Source organism: Bemisia tabaci, chromosome 5 (genome assembly GCF_918797505.1).
Source record: "Bemisia tabaci chromosome 5, PGI_BMITA_v3".
NCBI lineage: Eukaryota > Metazoa > Arthropoda > Insecta > Hemiptera > Aleyrodidae > Bemisia > Bemisia tabaci.
The window spans coordinates 28730072-28747507 of NC_092797.1; the positions used below are offsets into that span (position 1 = coordinate 28730072).

At 36.5% G+C, this 17436-nt stretch overlaps 2 protein-coding genes across 2 annotated transcripts; one reads left to right on the forward strand and one right to left on the reverse strand.

Moving 5' to 3' along the window:
* Positions 1-1474: 1474 nt before the first annotated feature.
* Ide (Insulin degrading metalloproteinase) lies at positions 1475-9308 on the forward strand. The gene is given in 7 exon segments (XM_019052714.2): positions 1475-1758; positions 2378-2538; positions 3236-3443; positions 4201-4370; positions 5299-5421; positions 5814-6016; positions 7149-9308. Coding segments are annotated over 6 exon segments (2913 nt in total). The 5' UTR covers positions 1475-1758; positions 2378-2381; the 3' UTR covers positions 9201-9308.
* A 2740-nt stretch (positions 9309-12048) lies between these two features.
* On the reverse strand, positions 12049-17010 carry SmD2 (small ribonucleoprotein particle protein SmD2). The gene is made up of 4 exons (XM_019052742.2): positions 16838-17010; positions 14854-14967; positions 13832-13966; positions 12049-12440 (listed from the first exon to the last, which is right to left on the reverse strand). The coding sequence occupies exons 2-4, from the start codon at positions 14941-14943 to the stop codon at positions 12342-12344; spliced, it is 324 nt and encodes a 107-aa protein (XP_018908287.1). The 5' UTR covers positions 14944-14967; positions 16838-17010; the 3' UTR covers positions 12049-12341.
* Positions 17011-17436: the final 426 nt, after the last annotated feature.

The following is a 17436-nucleotide window of genomic DNA, read 5'->3' on the forward strand; positions in this document are numbered from 1 at the left end:
TATTTCCAAATATCCAAAAAGTTGACCCTGCAAATCCAAAATAATGTTTGAAAACGAGTACCTACCTACTATCCTCAATATAGTTTGAAAAAGGCTGTTTTTACATCTTAGTGTTCTTTGCAAGTTGAAGGAAAATAAAGAGCTATGAATGGTTCATTATTTTTTTCCTAGCAATTTCTGTTAAAGATTTGAAAAATTAATTTTAGCGATTAGATAAGATTCATTCTTTGCCAATGAAATCCAGCTGCTGCTCTGTTAACAAAACTCATCATCAGGAATAAAAGGCCTCATAATTTTATGGCTAAATGTGTAGTGTTAGTCAAGGCTCATGAGCCTTGATGTAGATGCAATCATTGCAATGATTGCATCTACACAGTTTTACAATTCGACGGTGAAAGTCGGCAATCACATAACTCGGTTTGTGACGTCGCAGACTTCCTGTTATAATTTATTTTTTAAACGGAAAACTACTCAACGGCAAATCTTTAAAACTGCGGTGATTTTTCTTCTCTGTGTGAAGAAAATTCTGCAAAAACTTCAAGGAATGATGTCAATTTGTTCTCTTTTAAAAAAATAACATAGAGGCGGAGATTTTCAGACACCGCAAACGAGTTATGTGATTGCCGACTTGCACCGTCGAATTACTTTTGAAGCTACTTTGCCATTTTCAAATCAAAATGATACTTAAGCTCCAACTTCATTAATGATACCAAACTAGGCTTTATCATCTGTCAAACTGGGCTCACAGTTACTAAACTGTTATTTACAATAATTGGTGGGAACAGCAAAAATGTTGAAACAAGGTTCCTAATCGACACACACCACCTTTAACAGAATTTAAAGTTACCTTAAGTGGGCTGCAATTGGTAGGATAAATTGTTTTGTTTGCACCACTAATACATTTTATTGCTTGATTTCCCCTCTGATTGAACAGGAACACATTTTCATTCGAATTTTAGAAGCTAGTTTCTGAGATGATACCTATTGAATTTTTTTTGGCAAAAAGGGTAAGAGGTGACATTAGCATGCCATGCAAATGACATGGATAGTGGAGTGTAAGCTGTGAATTTGTGAGAAACATTTTTGATTTTACATTTCAGAGTGAAAGATATGAAACTGCATGTTGTTTGAGATGAGCTTATGTGCTCATTTCCTCTGCTTTGCGGACACCAAGGAAATATATTTTTAAATTACCGCCATGGCCACAGAAGCGAAGGATTGCGACTCTTAGTGCCAATTTAAAAAAATTACCACCGTGTTCCAAGACCGTTTTTAATCTCATGAGCACCTAACTACATTCAGATAAGTTGAATTGAAAAATTTTACTCTCTTTAAAAACAAATTAACTTGCATTAAGCTTTTTGACTTTGTGCTAGACGAAAACTGAAGACGAATCAGTCATGTTCTCTAGTGACTTTTCGAAATGAAAAGTGTACATCCATGTGCAGCCACTCCGTTATCATCATATCAGCAGGGATATTAACAAGGGAGGTTAGGTAGGAAAGATAAGTTACATTCTTTTATCAAAAACACCTTGTTTTTCCGCCTTTCAGCGGTAATTATATCATCGGAAGACCCACAAGTTAGTTTTTGATTGGTTCAACCCAAACTTCTTATCATTGTTTTCATCAATACAGCCATTATTTCTCCCTCCGTGTTCAAATTTTGCCGGCCGTATGCTCGGCATGTCTTTGGGCTTACCCATGGATGTAGTAAGATAACATCTGCTTCGTTTACGCTAGGATCTAGAAACTTTGGGTAAGATTTCTCATAGCATTACATCTTCTATCAAATATCTTGCATTCGTATACTCTGTGAATGACTCTTTTTCTTTTACTATGGAACTCTACTATAGTGTACGTAGGTATCTCTGCGGATACTTCAACTCCATGAAACATTGTCTTGTTCAGCTGTCTAAATCATTTCTTTTGAGCCTTGCTTCTAATTTGGTGCTAAACAGAGCACTGAAAAAGCGGATTTCGAATTTTCTCAGAACTCTTTTGACATTGTTTGTCCCCGGTTAATTGAAGGTAAAAAGCTTATTGCAAGGGGGCAAAGAATGCTGACATGGCATGGACAGAAGGAGTACATACATGCACATCAAAGGCGTGTAGACAGGACAGAGAGTCAACAGAAGGTAATGATGCAGTTTTTTAATTTTGAAAGAAATAAAATTGGAACGGAAATTTTGAAACACTGGAATAGAGGTACGTTGTTTCGCACTTTGGCCATTTATCTCCCTGCGTCTTCTTAAATTTGATAACTGTGAAATAAAACTACCTCCTTTCTCAGGTCACCCGTTGGTCATTTTAGTCACCATCTCTCTTTTCTCGTTCTTAAGTAGATTTTAACCTAATTCTTAATATTGCCGTTACAGCACCATGGTGGGTGTTAAAGAAAAAGTAGAGGATACCCTTATCATCTCTGCTAACGATGAGCGGAAGTATAGAGGATTAAAACTTGAAAATGGAATGCAAGTAATGCTAATCAGTGATCCTAAGACGGACAAAGCTGCTGCAGCTCTGGACGTCAATGTCGGTAAGTATTTGAGTTAAAAAATTGTATCCCAGTATTTTAACCAGATCAATTGTGACATATGACATAGAAACGAAGACTATTACAAAGAAAATCAGAGGCATGCTGCAAAGATTTGAGAGAAAAATCATCAGAAGAATTTTTTGAGCCATTGAAGAAAAAGAAAGAAAGAATTTGAAACAACAGCTAAATCTGATACAATACTTGGAGAAGGAGATAAATTTAAATTCATCTAACCTCAGGGAATCCAATGACTAGATATCCACTGGAAGAAAAACCGAATAATAATAATAATAATAAATGAATGGTGGGGGGGGGGGGGTGTGCAAAAGAGGTTGCAAATGAATGATAGGTGGAAAGATTTTGAATTGAATGTTTGCTACATACCTACAGATAGTCAAAGGCAAAAACATGCTTTGCCCCACAGCGGGTCAGGAGAATTATTAAGTCAGACTGTTTTTAAACAAAGACTTAACTCAAACGTTGATCGGCACAACAAAATACCCGCGAGTCATGCTTTACCTTTGGAGAATACTCTCTTTCTGCAGTGAATGTGCCTGTCATTCAGAAACAAACATAATAATTAGGACAACGCGTCTAAACCAAGAACCAGTCAAATTATCCAACCACCATCGAAAGTAAAACGTTTCTCTTCTTTATCTGTTTGTGTAGATTAAAGGTCAAATTATTTGCTTTCCAGGTTTCATGTATGATCCCAAGGAGTTGCCGGGCTTAGCTCACTTTTGTGAACACATGTTATTCCTTGGGACTGAGAAGTTTCCATCCGAAAATGATTACAATAAATACATTTCAGAGCATGGTGGAATGAACAACGCTTTCACAACTCTTGATCATACTACGTATTACTTTGATGTGGCTCATACACATTTTGCTGAAGCTTTAGATAGGTAAGAAATTCAAAGTCTTGTTAATATAAGCAGATATTTCATAAAAAGAGGGGCATTATAATGTCATTTTTAGTCATTATAATGGCATCCCATTATGAAGCTGACTTAAGGGTATCAGTTTTAATTGCATTAAACTAGATGATCCCTGAACTCTAGTCAACTCTACTGCCATGCTAAGGAAGAACGCCGTATGAACCTTTGAGAGTTGCCGAATTTCCCTCGATAAAACATGTATTTTTGACAACTGTCATGCATATCTTACCTCGAAATTTTTAGATATTTTATATTATATTGCGTACAAAATTGTCTGTAAATTTTGGAAAATAATATTTGAATTTTCCTGGTAAATTCGGTTTTTATCGGAGGAAACTTGACAACTTCCGGAGGCTCATGCAGCGTTCTTCCTTAGCACGGCAGTCTAGCGGTAAGCTCAAGCCTGCAAAAACTTATTTTAAATCCAGTCCTGAATAAAGGATCTTGTATCGAAGCCGATCCATGACACCAATCCATTTCAGCTTTGTCTTACAAGAACCTAACTTTGATGACGAAATGTAGATGATTCTCCTGTCGGAGATTGAATAAAATAATCAGAAAGTTTTATACTTCTGTGATTTTATCAATTTTTTTTTATAATTATTATTATTATCCAAGATACATAGCTTTTCAAATCCAAATCTAAACAACTGCCTTGAGGAAATTACTATCATGTCTCTCATATTATTTTTTATCACAATCATATTTGTTAAATCAATTTCAGATTTTCTCAGTTTTTTATGGCGCCACTCTTCACAGAATCAATGAGTGAGAGAGAGGTGCATGCTATCCATTCCGAGCATGAAAAAAATATTCCGAATGATACTTGGAGAATAGACCAGTTCGATAAATCAACCAGCAGTGCTGATCATGAGTACAATCGTTTTGGCACAGGTAGCATAATGTTTCAATTTAAATTACTGATTCTTTTTTACCATGAGTGTAATATAATGGATCAATTATGTAATATGATTTTTTCCAATCTAATATTAATAGAGTCATTAAGGATTGTCAGACGAATAACCGGGGACTGCTCTAATAAAAGGCAGAGATTTTTTAAACACTGCTGGAAATTTCTTACAAATCCCAAAGTTTTTTCTGAAGAAAAGCTGGGAGATTTTTTACTAGTATACTAAAATTCAATTTTTTTGGTTGATGTTTATGAAAAACAATATTTTTATCACTTACAACATGAGACAACGCCATAATATGCCATGTTTTTCTCCAAAAATACGCCAGATCTACACTTGGATAGCGACGAACTATTTGTTAATATCTGTCTGAGGTTAGAAACCATTCTGACGCCATTTTTGGGGGCCATTTGAATCTCGGGTTAAGGGTGCTTTTTTTCGATTGGAAATGAAGCAAAATTAAAATTCCTTTCAGTGTGGTATTGTGATAAAATCAAGAAAGTTTTCGCTGAGCTATTGATAAAGTCTGAATTTCATTATGATTTTACAGAACCAAGAGAAAAAAAATGGCAGAGATTTTAGGAGAAAGCCAAAGCCTGGCGGAAATCCAAAAAAAATAGCAGAGAATGCTCATTTAAAACTAAACCCTGCATAGCACCTTAGTGAAAGGTGGCAGAAAATTTTTCAAGGTGGCATCAGATAAATTCGGTTACTGGGCCATCTGTTAAGTCAGAAACAAAAATTAACATGCCATCATAAAGCCGAGAGTATAAGTTTATCAGGAGTATGTTTGAAATTTTTCAACTTCCGTTCTTCTTATGAAAGAAATACAGAAACTTACTTTTTGAATGACCCCTCTAACACGGGCTGAAAGATGACAACTGAGTTGATAATCCTTATTTTTGTTCCAGGAACTCTTGATACTCTCCTTACCAACCCCAAAGCTAACGGCATCAACACTCGTGATGCAGTGATGAAGTTCCACCAACAGTGGTATTCATCCAATATCATGACCCTGGCTATGCTTGGACGAGGTAACTCAATGTTCCATCCAGACTTTTTGTTTCATATATGGAAATAGCTTAGATGAAATAAAGTGCAAAATTAAAGTAATTTGAGTGCAAAACAGGCCACAAATACATCCATATGAGTTGTGGTAGTATGGATGTGTCTCAAAAAGAAATTTATTAAGAACATATCTCAGCCCCCATATTTCTACTCTAAAGTTATATGTAGTGCTTACCCCACAATCAGAAGGTCCCTGGTTTGATAATTTGGAGCTAGAGTTGCTAGGGGCTGGTTGTTGATAACGGATAACAAGCACAACAGCCCCTGGAGGCAATATAATATGTATAAACGCAATTTTTATTTTTAAAAAAGAAAATAATAATTTTGGTTTTGTCTCTTCCCTTCTTCCTCTTGTCAGAATCTCTGGATGAACTGGAAGAATTGTGCATAAAATATTTCCATCCTGTTACGAACAAGTCTATTGAAGTTAAAAAGTGGACGGAACATCCATTTGGGCCTGACCAACTACAACTGAAAGCTTACATCGTTCCAGTCAAAGATTTGCGCAGTTTGATTATTACATTTCCATTCCCTGACCTCCGTGACCAGTTTGAAAGCAAAGTAAGTCTCCTTCCACCGTAAGTAGCAATTTAGAAGCAAAGTTGGTACATGGAAAAAAATGTATTCCTGATACAACTATTTAATTTTTAAATAAAGTGACTGGAATGTTTCAAATGTACATTTTACAAAAGTGGGAAGCTAATTTAACCATGGGGGTGGTTAAATTAGCATTTTGTTATCGTAAAATCTACTTTGAAAAATTGCAGTCACTTTTCTTTACTACAAAATTGTTAAATCAGCAATTTAACTTTTTCCGTGTACTGGCAAGATACAGCTGAAATTCAACTTGCCATTTATTCTTATTGGGAAATCCCGTTTTTCTTGGCTTAATTTTTCTTCATGAGAGTCGAAATAAAAAATCTTCATTCCCCTGACCCACTGTGCGACAAAAATTTTATCCAAAAACTTCCTCCCCCTGACCCATTGTGCGACAAACACTTCGTCCCAAAACTTCTTCCCCCTGACCCACCGTGCAACGATCAGCTTGTCCAAAAACTTTCTTTCCCTGACCCACTGTGCAGCCCTGCTCCGGCCGGCTCCTCTCATGCCGCACACCCCCTGCCTAAAACTTTCAAACCTCGCCATTTTTAAACGACTTGGTCGATTTAGCTCAAATTCAACACCAAACCAGTTCTAGGGGAGAACTACCACCCATAAGAATTTCAGCTCAAAATATTTATTTTCGCTCGAATTATTGAGTGGACAAGATTTGACCTCCCCCCACTTTCGAGCCTCACCTCTCAAAATCTATTGCCTCAAATTTCAAATTTTTTTTTGCAGAATAGTAGTTCCAATGAATCTCTACTAAATACAAAAAATTTGTCAAAATATCTTTCAACGTAAGAAAGATTTAACTTCTCAAAAATCGAAAAATCTTTAAAAGGCGGAAATACATACATACATACATATATATATACCATGAATTTGAATGGCATACATATTCGTGATCTACGACGCGTGATCGGTGCTCTCCACAAGGTCCCAGGTCTGGGTCAGACATCACGGGAGAATGCAACAGTGTATTTTCTTTGGAAAATACACTTAAACTGATAAGTGTAGCCTAGGTTTTGAAAGTCTCCACTTCTTCTGTGAATGGTGCATTATAAATACTTTTATCTCTCTTGTTTTTCAGCCTGACCAATATTTAAGTCATCTGCTTGGTCATGAAGGGTCTGGTAGTCTCCTATCAGCCCTAAGGAGGCGAGGTTGGTGCAATAGTCTTGTAGCTGGATGTCGATCTGGTGCTAAAGGTTTCTCATTCTTTTCTGTGAATGTTGATCTGACAGAAGAAGGTATCGAGCATATTGATGATATTGTAACATTAGTCTTCCAATATATTAAGTTACTGAAAAAAGAGGGGCCTCAAAAATGGATTCATGATGAGAATGAACTTCTGGCAAAAATGCATTTTCAGTTCAAGGATAAGGAGTCTCCAAGAAATTACGTCACAAGTATTGTCAGCTTTTTGCATCGCTACCCATTAAACCAAACTTTAAGTGGAGCTTACCTATCACCAAAGTGGGATCCTGATCAAATAGAGCATATATTGGGGCATCTTTGCCCCTCAAAGGTCAGGATAATCGTTGTTGGCAAGAAGTTTGAAAATGTTGCAAGTGAAACAGAAAAATGGTATGAGATAAAATACAAACTTGAAAAAATCCCAGCAGAGCAAATTAAAGCATGGGAATCAGTTGATTTGTGTGATGAGTTACAACTTCCAGAAAAAAATGACTTAATAGCGACTGATTTTGACGTCCTTCCGTCCAGTGATTCCGTCTCACAATTCCCACAAGTCGTTCGCAAAGAGGACTTGATGCGGGTTTGGCACAAGCAGGATGATGAATTCTTACTGCCAAAAGCAATTGTCACTTTTGAATTTATGAGTCCGTTAGCCTACTTGGATCCAGCTTCAGCTAACAAAACCCATCTGTTTGTGTGTCTCTTCAAAGATGCATTAACCGAGTTTTCGTATACGGCAGAACTGGCAGGACTCAAATGGGAAATGGGGAACACTAAGTATGGAATAGTTCTGTCTATTGGAGGGTACAATCATAAACAGGAAGCATTTCTTGATGAAATTATGCAAAGGTTGGTGTCTTTGAAAATCGACAAACAGAGATTCGAAATTCTGAAAGAGAACCACATCCGAAAATTGAAAAATTTCAAGGCTGAACAGCCGTATCAGCATGCTGAATATTACTTGTCAGCTCTCCTATCTGAACAGCAATGGATTAAGGAAGAACTTCTAGCTGCAACTGATTTCTTGACTGTGGAGAGTCTAGAGAAATTTATTCCTCAGTTTTTTTCAAACCTATATATAGAGTGCCTTGTCCATGGAAATGTACTTGAAAAAACTGCTCTCAACATGAGCTCCATTGTTGAGAAACATTTAAAGCAGTATGAGCCCATATGACCATTACTGCCGCGGCAGCGGCTTCTCGTCAGAGAAGTGCAGCTGGCCGATGCTTCCGATTTAATTTATGAAGCTGAACATACGCTCCACAAAAGTGGTTGCATTGAAACATATTTCCAGACTGGTGTCCAGACAACAAGAAACAATGTCCTGCTGGATCTAGTGGCACACATCTTACAAGAACCTGCTTCTGATATACTCCGCACCAAAGAACAACTTGGTTACATTGTGTTCACTGGTGTTCGTCGAACGAATGGTGTTCAAGGCTTCAGAATCATAGTTCAGTCTACCAGACATCCGATATACTTAAACGAACGAGTAGAAGCGTTTCTAAAAACCATGAAGTCAACTCTTGAAAATATGGATGAAGAGGAATTCAAAACTCATGTAGAGGCTTTGGCTGTCTCTAAACTTGAGAAACCAAAAAGTTTATCAGAACTCTCCTCTAGATTTTGGTGTGAGATCATGATTCAAGAGTATAATTTTGATAGGCGTAATACAGATGTTGCTATGTTGCGCACATTGACCAAGCAAGACGTTGTGGAATTTTTCAGTCAGTTTGAGGAAAATTCTCCAAGCAGGCATAAACTTTCCATACACATTGTATCCTCTGTTGATAAAGGACCAGAAGCAATTGAAGAAACTGAACTTAAGCCCAGCACTGCAGAACGTATTGTAAATATCACACAATTCAAGGCAAGTCATAGTTTGTACCCTCTAGGAACTGCTGTGATTGATTTCCAGTCTCATAGCACCAAGTCCAAACTGTGACTTTTCAGAACTTTTTAAGTAGACTAACATTGAATTTTCCTGTCTCTAGGATGAAAGCCTACCTAACAAACATTTTTTGTGAAATAAAGTTTTTGTGTAAATATAAAATGTAGTGTCCTTTAACCTTTTACCTCCATGTGTTTTTAGACTCATAGGTGCACCAACAAGTTACAGAATGTTGCGTTAATATGATGCGAGAAATGAGAACAGTATATAGGTTTCAAGTGCGCTTGTTTCAGATTATATTATGGTCTGCGGCCTGATTGTTGAAATTTTGTGTTTGTCGGGTGGACATGGATAACATAGGTCAAGTGGTGAAGCGTGATTGGTCGGCTATGTCTTATCACTGCCTTGTCGATTGGAATGGACGACAAACTAAAGGCACCTCTTGAGTTTTCGACAGTATATTGTCCATTCCAATCGACAAAGCAGCAATAAGACACAGCCGACCAATCACGCTTCATCATTTAACCTATGTCATCCATACCCACCCGTCAAACACAAAATTTCAACAATCAGGCTGCTGCAGTCCTATTAATAAAAAAAATATCATGTGTTACAGCATTATCTAGTGTGCATTTTCGAACATAATTTTTTACACTCCAATACTGGAACCTGTCAATAAGTTCCACCACAGGGAGTGGTCATATCTCTGAACAGAGTGTAGAACCTTTACGTTAGTAAAGTGCATGACTCTTTACTGTCCTCATTACAAAGGTGTTTATACACATATTAAATTTTGATTTAGTGATTATATGTCATTTGAATCTGATGCATTCTTGCTTGAAACCATTAGGAACAAGCCGGCCCTAATTTTATTCCAAAAGTGTTGAATGAGATAGTTGCAAACTTTTCCTGTTGCACTCGCCTGAAAGAACAATTCTCTGCCTTTAATGACCATTCCTAGTTTTTCTTTCCGTAAAATATTCTTGACAAATATCTAAGTTAATATGAAGAAGGCGCTACAAATTTCCTGTAAAATTCAAAGTTGTCGCCATCATCTTTTAATGCGGCTCCTAGAGAAATCCCAATGATAAGACAATCTTGCATCTCTCTTTTTTTAATTGTAATGTTTCATAAGAGATGCTCGTTGTGTGGTTTCGCTTTACCAGAAAAGCTGCCAGGTATGTTGAGTTTCACTCAAAATTCAGAGTAACTTATCTGCCGTTAATTAGATCTTGTTCTAATAGACATTTTTAAACAGCCTAAAATAATAAATAGTTTTTCATATTAAGTATGGCATGAGAAAAAAAGTTTAGACTCGGCTAATGCACTCATTGCGATTCTGAGGCAATTTTACATAAAAAATTACTTAAATTGGTAGATCATTCTAAGAGAGTAAAATAGGAGCACCTAATTTTGCATGAAATTATGTGCTATGTATTTTCTTGGGTTTCGATCCTAATGCTGGCGCTGTGATATTGAAAAGCTTTAGTCATTGACTTGCTTTTCCATAAAATGTAAGTTTGTTCAAATAAACTTCACACTTTTATTTTTCCAGCACTAGGCTGTCCTCTCCTCAGTTCTACGAAAAATAACTCTCCTCGTAGCAGCTATAACAAAATAATGTTATGCAATAATCTTGCTATGGCAAGAAGCCAATTCCTAGTTCAACTGCTAGAGGGCTTATATTCTATGCTTTCCAGAAATCAAATTGGAGCTCATGATCAGTCTGATTAAGTTTACCATGGGCGTGTAAATATGATGAGAGTAGATAAAAATAACATGAAAACAAAATTGTTAATGTGACCACATAAAGTTTTCTTCTAATGTTTATCTTGATGGTAAACAGTTGACATCTCAAATCAAGTCATCAAATGGTGCTCCAATTTTATCATCTGGGAAAGTTGATCATTCATGGAAATGTTAAGCACAATAATTAATTAATTTTGCCTATCATTCCTATGAATGTATATGTATATTGAGGAAATGATAAACAAATCAATTAATTGAATGAATCATGTGTGATCAGGTATAGGGAAAGGGGACTTAAAAAAATAGAGTAAACTTTTAGGGAGAACTAAAAGCTACATCTCAGATAGATATTATCGATACTATGTTTTTGATGAAAATAAATTTCTAGAACTGTCAAGGTTGTTACGTCAAAATTTGCATTATTAACAAAGTAAGAATCATTTGAAATGAAGTGAGTCCGAAGCTGGCACTGTCTTCCGTTTTTCTCCAAGTTACAGTTTTTCAACTTTTAATTCTGAAACATTTCAGGGAAGTCAATTCCAGGATGTTTTTATCCGGCAAATGGTACAGTATTAACCTCTTTAGGCAGTGGTGTACTAATCTCAAATATACTTTTTTTTCATTTTAAGTCTCCTTTCCCCATGCCCAGTCATGCATAACTCATAAATTCTTCAGATTTATTTAAATTATTAATTCATTGAGGCCTTAAATTGGAAGTTCTCCACTCTTATAGGAATTCTATTCAGTGTATTTAAGAAAATTGGATCAAGATGTGCAGAAACCGCTAGTGTCCATTTTTCCAGTCTTTGTCCAGTTTTATGAGTTGATAACATTTTTTGGGGTTGGATGCAAACACCTAAGTGGCGTCAATACACGTCTCCAGGTAAATTTAATCCCTAAACGAGTCCTTTCATCACTTTTATGGTTGTATCAACTCTTTGAAAGTATTATGACTCAAAAAAACTGAAGACTGGAAAAATGGACATTAGCGATTTTCGCATGTCCCGATTCAATTATAATGTGTAAAAAAAATAAATTACATATTTCCCTGAATTGAAAAAGAATCTATTAAATTCTCAAGCAATACAAATCTGTTGATAAAAGAGATTATGCTAAAGAGAAGGAGGATAAAAAATTAATCTTGACTATAAAATACTGTTATCCTTTTCAGCTTTATTCATTTTTAAAAAATTAATTATACAGTTTACAGAAATTTGTGCCTTGAATTCTCATTAAAGAAGAACTGATTACTCCTGAATCACGAAGAAAGAGAAAGAACCTGATACAAAGAGGATGATAAAAAAAGATTGGAGAAAATATAAAGATATTGAGACTCGTGTAAAAGAAAATGATTAGGTGCAATAATCTTATGGCATAACTTGAGGATCATAGAAGTCAAATGCATTAATAGTTAGTGGTATGAGGTAGCTGAGAGATTTTGAGATTTTAGGCTGCTGTTAAGTTAGGATTCCTTACAACTAGAATCACCGAGTCACCTCGAAGGAACATTTTTGGAATGAATTTGTCTTGGCTGACAGGTTTACCCTGAAACATGCATACAAAAGATTAATTAATCCCAATTTTTTGGCAAGTTTTGCACATTGTTTTTTTGAATAGGCAATGGCTGAATTTTCCTAATTTATTTTGGCAGATCTCGTAATTTTTTTAGTACCTATTTTTAGCAAATCATCAGGATTCTTTTAATACTTTATGCCTTCTAAATCAATTTATTAAGAATCAACTCGATGAAATAATATAAATTTGGAGATAAAATAATAATATATAAAAACAAATTAATAAAGAAAGAAAAACACAAGGCAGCTTGTGAAGTGTCAAATTTATCTCAGCGCAAACTACTCACTTCATTTGCAAAATTGAGGCCACTTAAAAAATGTGTCAATTTTAAGGTAGTATGTACTATTCACTTTTGGTCAAAAATTCATGAAAAGAAGAAAATTTCTCTGGGTTGTTAGAAAATTTTCTTCCGCACTCCTGTGGAAAGTTAGCTTTGAAGTTACCTGCATACCAAAAATCTTTTGAGTGATCCTTTGCTTTGCTTTGAGCAGACAGCTTGTGCAGAGAAAAGGTAGAAAAAGGAGCTAAAAATCCTAAAGATTAGAAGTACAGTGAAACCTGTTCATAATGGAATCTCACAGGTCGGAGAAATGTTTCCGTTAACATCGGGTTTCCTATAAGGACAGGTTTACCAGACAGACAGAACGTAAAAAATTAAAAAAAACGAAAAACTTTAAAAAATTTAAATTAAACATCCAAGCCTTTTTATTAGGCTGCCATACTATTTATATTCTTGAAATATCTGGGTTTTGCTGCTTTTCCTATGGCTTAATAAAGGTTTCCCCAAGTTCACCTGTCATAAAGCTGTTAATCTCTTTTCAGAGTATTTTCCACCTGTGCATTTTTCCTTTCTCAAGGTCACGGATTTGTCTGGAAGGAATCAAAAAAAGTTACTGATTTCATCTAAATTGCTGATGTCTTTAGGCTCTTAACCTTTTACTAACTTAGCAAGTTTTTGACACCAATCCCCCACAATTGCTTCCGCAACATCACTGGGTTTGCTATTAACTGCTTTGAAAAAGATTTGATGACTCTTCTAGTGATTTCAGCGGGAATTTCCATTGGATACAGTAAATTTAGGCTTTCCGAAGAATTTGAGTAACAGCAAACGGACGTAAGGCAAGAATCAGTAAGACACATTCCTTTAGCCGGTTGCCAATTTCATAATGATTTTTTCCATAAGCGAATACATTTTCCGTTAAATTCGCCGAAAAATCTTTCCATTTTGGCAACTGGTAGCTTGCACTATTTACCACAGCAAATCCATAGGCCCGCAAAAAATTTCTGTTAAGATTGGTTTTCCGCTCTGAGCAGGTTTCACTTCAGGACAAAAAACAGAATACTAAACAGTGTCCGCTTACCTTCTTTTTCCCTTTACCAGTTCTAGGAGTTTCGGTCCACATTTCTTTAACGTTTTCTAATACCATGTTACAATGCCTATCAAATGCTTTTACTCTTCCAAGAAGTTTTCTATTATTTCGGCAATTGATAATTATCTGCAAAAAGACATTATTTAGGAAATATTTAAGGCACGTTTAACATTCATACAAAAACAGCAAAGAGAGAAATCAGCCGATAAACATCCTAAAAATTCGTAAGGTCTGTAAGAAAGAAGATTTTCAGCAAAAAAACCAGAGGACCTTCATTAGAGAGGTCAACTTTTTCCTTAGTGCAACACACATATCGATGGTGGAACTACCAGACCATGTATCTTGTTTGTGGTGTTTAGAAATCTTTGCTCCCATTTTATTTTTTGAGAGAGAACAAATTAATATTCCTTCGAGTTTTCATAGAGTTTTCTTCGCACAGAGAAGAAAAATGCTATGCGTTGAAATGCTTTGAAATGTCAAACCAAATTGGAGCTATGAAGGTTAAAAGTTTCATTTTGTGAAAAAACTTTTAGCGGTGCCATCAGATAAGTTGACCATTGTTTCCTCCTGGTTTGCAAGCGATTTCGCACCACTACTATCCACATTAAAACATCCAACTCTTCCAGAAGCAAGAACACAAGCTTCGATAATTTTTTCAGTACTTTCAAATCTTATAACACTTTGAATTTTAGCCACACAGAAATCACAACCATATAAAAGTCGCGAATCATAACTGATAAATAGTTTTTTTACGATACAATCATGAGACAGATGTTTTCAAGGTGGATAGTAGCAAACACCAATTTGTGCAGGGACCTAAATTCGTCGTCTGTGCTTGCAAGCCGAAAGTAAACAATGGTCAACTTATCTGACAATACCTCTATGAATTTCAATAAGAAATGCTGGGGGCTCTGGATTAAAGCATTCTTCAAGAAAAGGCTACAAGAGCATAAATTCCCTTATGACTGAGACCTGATCTACAGACCCATACTGAAAAATTTGCTACTCCTTACTTGGGTGTTGTTCTTTACAGACTCTGTCAATATTGAAAACGGTCCAGTGGTAAATTCTTCCTCTTCACCCTTCTTCTCTTCACTTGCCATTTCGGAAAATTAGGGCACAAATATCTGCAATGAGAAATAAAATTTAATTTAAGAGACTTATTTACCATCATGAAATTTTGATATTCACTCTAGACACATAGATTGCACTTAATGATCCACATCTACTAACTTTCTCCAAGGGGGATATTTAGATGAATAAATTAGCACCAGTCCTTCAAAGAAAAACATGGTTCATTTCAAGTACACATGCTGCTGCCACGGAGAACTCCGTAATGTAGACTGAGTCCCTAAGTACTGGAGCACTGCTGAATTCAATCCACAAACAGTGGTATCAAGCTTTCTATTTGCCTCGACGTCTTTTCAGTGACTATCATAACGTCATAATAAATTTAAAACGTGCAGATCACCTGATTTTAACATAACTTTTTACCTAGACCATCTGGAAGGAAAGCCAGGAGCTGGGAATCAATGAATGTGGCACAGCTAGTCATTGCATACTAATTATAAGGGATTTTTCTTCATTTACCAGCGGTGCAACCGATCACCAAACTGCGTTCTTTAACTCACTAGTTGGTGCTGACATCAAGACCGGTTGAACCACTGCCCGTGGATTTGCTCACAAACCTACCGCTCGGAGCACCGGAGATTTCTCCAGTATTTCCAATCCACCGGTGGACAATCTAACCCTATCTCAGCCTGATCTCAGGCCAAAACTAAACATACAAACGAGAAAACTGGAGAAAACGAGGATATTTTGCGCCCCCCCCCCCCCCCTACTGAGTCCGATTATTCTGCATTGTCACTTTCGCCCATGCATTGAATTACGTAGGTAATATTTATTCAAGCTTATTTAGTGTTATTTTCCCTTGTACTTTAATTACAACAGAAAAGGAGTTAATGCTGGTACATTGAGTATAAATTTCTATTATTGCAGTATCATTGAGGTAAAGGTTTGAAGAGAGGAATAAATTCATTAGTTTACATTGGTGGAAAGTGCGTTCTGAAACTCCCGGTTGAACACGGGCAATATCATACCAAAATGGCGACCAGTGGAATTCCACTGGTGCTTTCACTGATCAGGAAAAAAAACCCCTAATAGGGACAAAAAACTAGAGAGCCTCAAAATGAGACTTCATTGGCGCTCCAGTGTATAGTGACTCTGATGTACGTGGAGCTTAATTGCCACAAGTCTAAGAGGCGCCTTTTTGAAAACAGACTTCTGCAACACATCAGTACCATCGTCACTCTGAAGTGCTCAGTTGAGAACTGATGAAAAACAGGGCTCGATAAATGCTGAACTTCAGTAGAGGGCTTTTTTTTTATCGCGGATCAGGGTGGATCGCAGTGGAACGCTCTGGATCGGAATCCTGAGCGATCCGGACCGATCCAAGTGTTCCAAGTGATAAAAAAATCCAAACTTGGAATTCGGTTCGATTTGTTATTGTTTTGATTTTTTGGGGACGGCAACTTCCTCGCATTAGGTTAGGATCACAGTGGATCGCGAGCTCGCTCCACCTCGGAAGGGCGATCCAGCGTTCCACCCTGATCCACCTGGAACGCTTGGATCACGCTGAGGAACGAAATAAAAAAATACCGATGTTCATCACGATCCACCGCGTTCCACTGCGATCCGCATAAAAAAAAGTCCTTAGATAGCTTAGTTTTACCACCCATTCCCATTCATCAAATCGATGACGATTTTGAGGTTAATCTTGCGATGAGTCGACAGCCAGGGCAAAGAGTGAATGTTTACTATGGCTTTTAACTAAACCGAATGAAAACTTCTGACTTATGTAGAGGAAAATCTAATACGAAATTCCGCCGAATTTAAGAAAAAAATTATGTATATATGTGATACATAGATGGGGGAGATAACATGATGCATGGATCAACAAATGAAGAGAACCAACGTTGCGCACGTATACTAAATTACCTTTCAAAGCCACAGGAAAGCAAATTTAATGCCACGAAACTGATAGAGAGTAAAAGCTGAACGGACTAGAAAAAATTTCCTTAAAGAATATAGTTTTAAAATACCGGCATTCACATTCACACACGTTTTGCTGCTGCTTTTTGTCCGAAGCCAAAACAAACACAACATTAGCCACTACTGCTCCCTACCGCCGCAGAAAGGAACTACCCGATCTCTAGGACTCTAACCCCGCGCGATTTGAACAGCTGAAGGTCCAAAATAGTTTCACTCAAATGGTATGTGTAAGTACTCTAAATGAGTTTAAATCTATCATTAAAATTGTATTTAATGAACTATTGCGATGAGCTTTTCAAAAGAGACACAAAAAGACTATAATGTTATTGTTCCACTCCAAATTACCTACGACCACAGAGGTCAGAATCAAATGGTACTTGAACAATTTTCCAGTTACTTAGGTGTGTACCTAAGTGTTGAAAAAAGCAAAAAGGAATGACTCCTATTTTTTTTTAGCGGGTGAAAAACTCATCATAAATATTAATGGTAAAGGATACCGCGTCTGCTCGTAAGGCATTTTTGGTGCTGCTCTTATCATTTTGCAA

Excerpts from the sequence above, each read along its gene's own strand:
- SmD2 (XM_019052742.2), bottom strand. The coding sequence starts at position 14,943 with ATGGCAAGTGAAGAGAAGAAGGGTGAAGAGGAAGAATTTACCACTGGA. Across the intron at positions 13,967-14,853 it reads CTGTAAAGAACAACACCCAA|ATAATTATCAATTGCCGAAA; the intron begins GTAAGGAGTAGC and ends GTCTTTTTGCAG. Across the intron at positions 12,441-13,831 it reads CTGGTAAAGGGAAAAAGAAG|GGTAAACCTGTCAGCCAAGA; the intron begins GTAAGCGGACAC and ends TGCATGTTTCAG.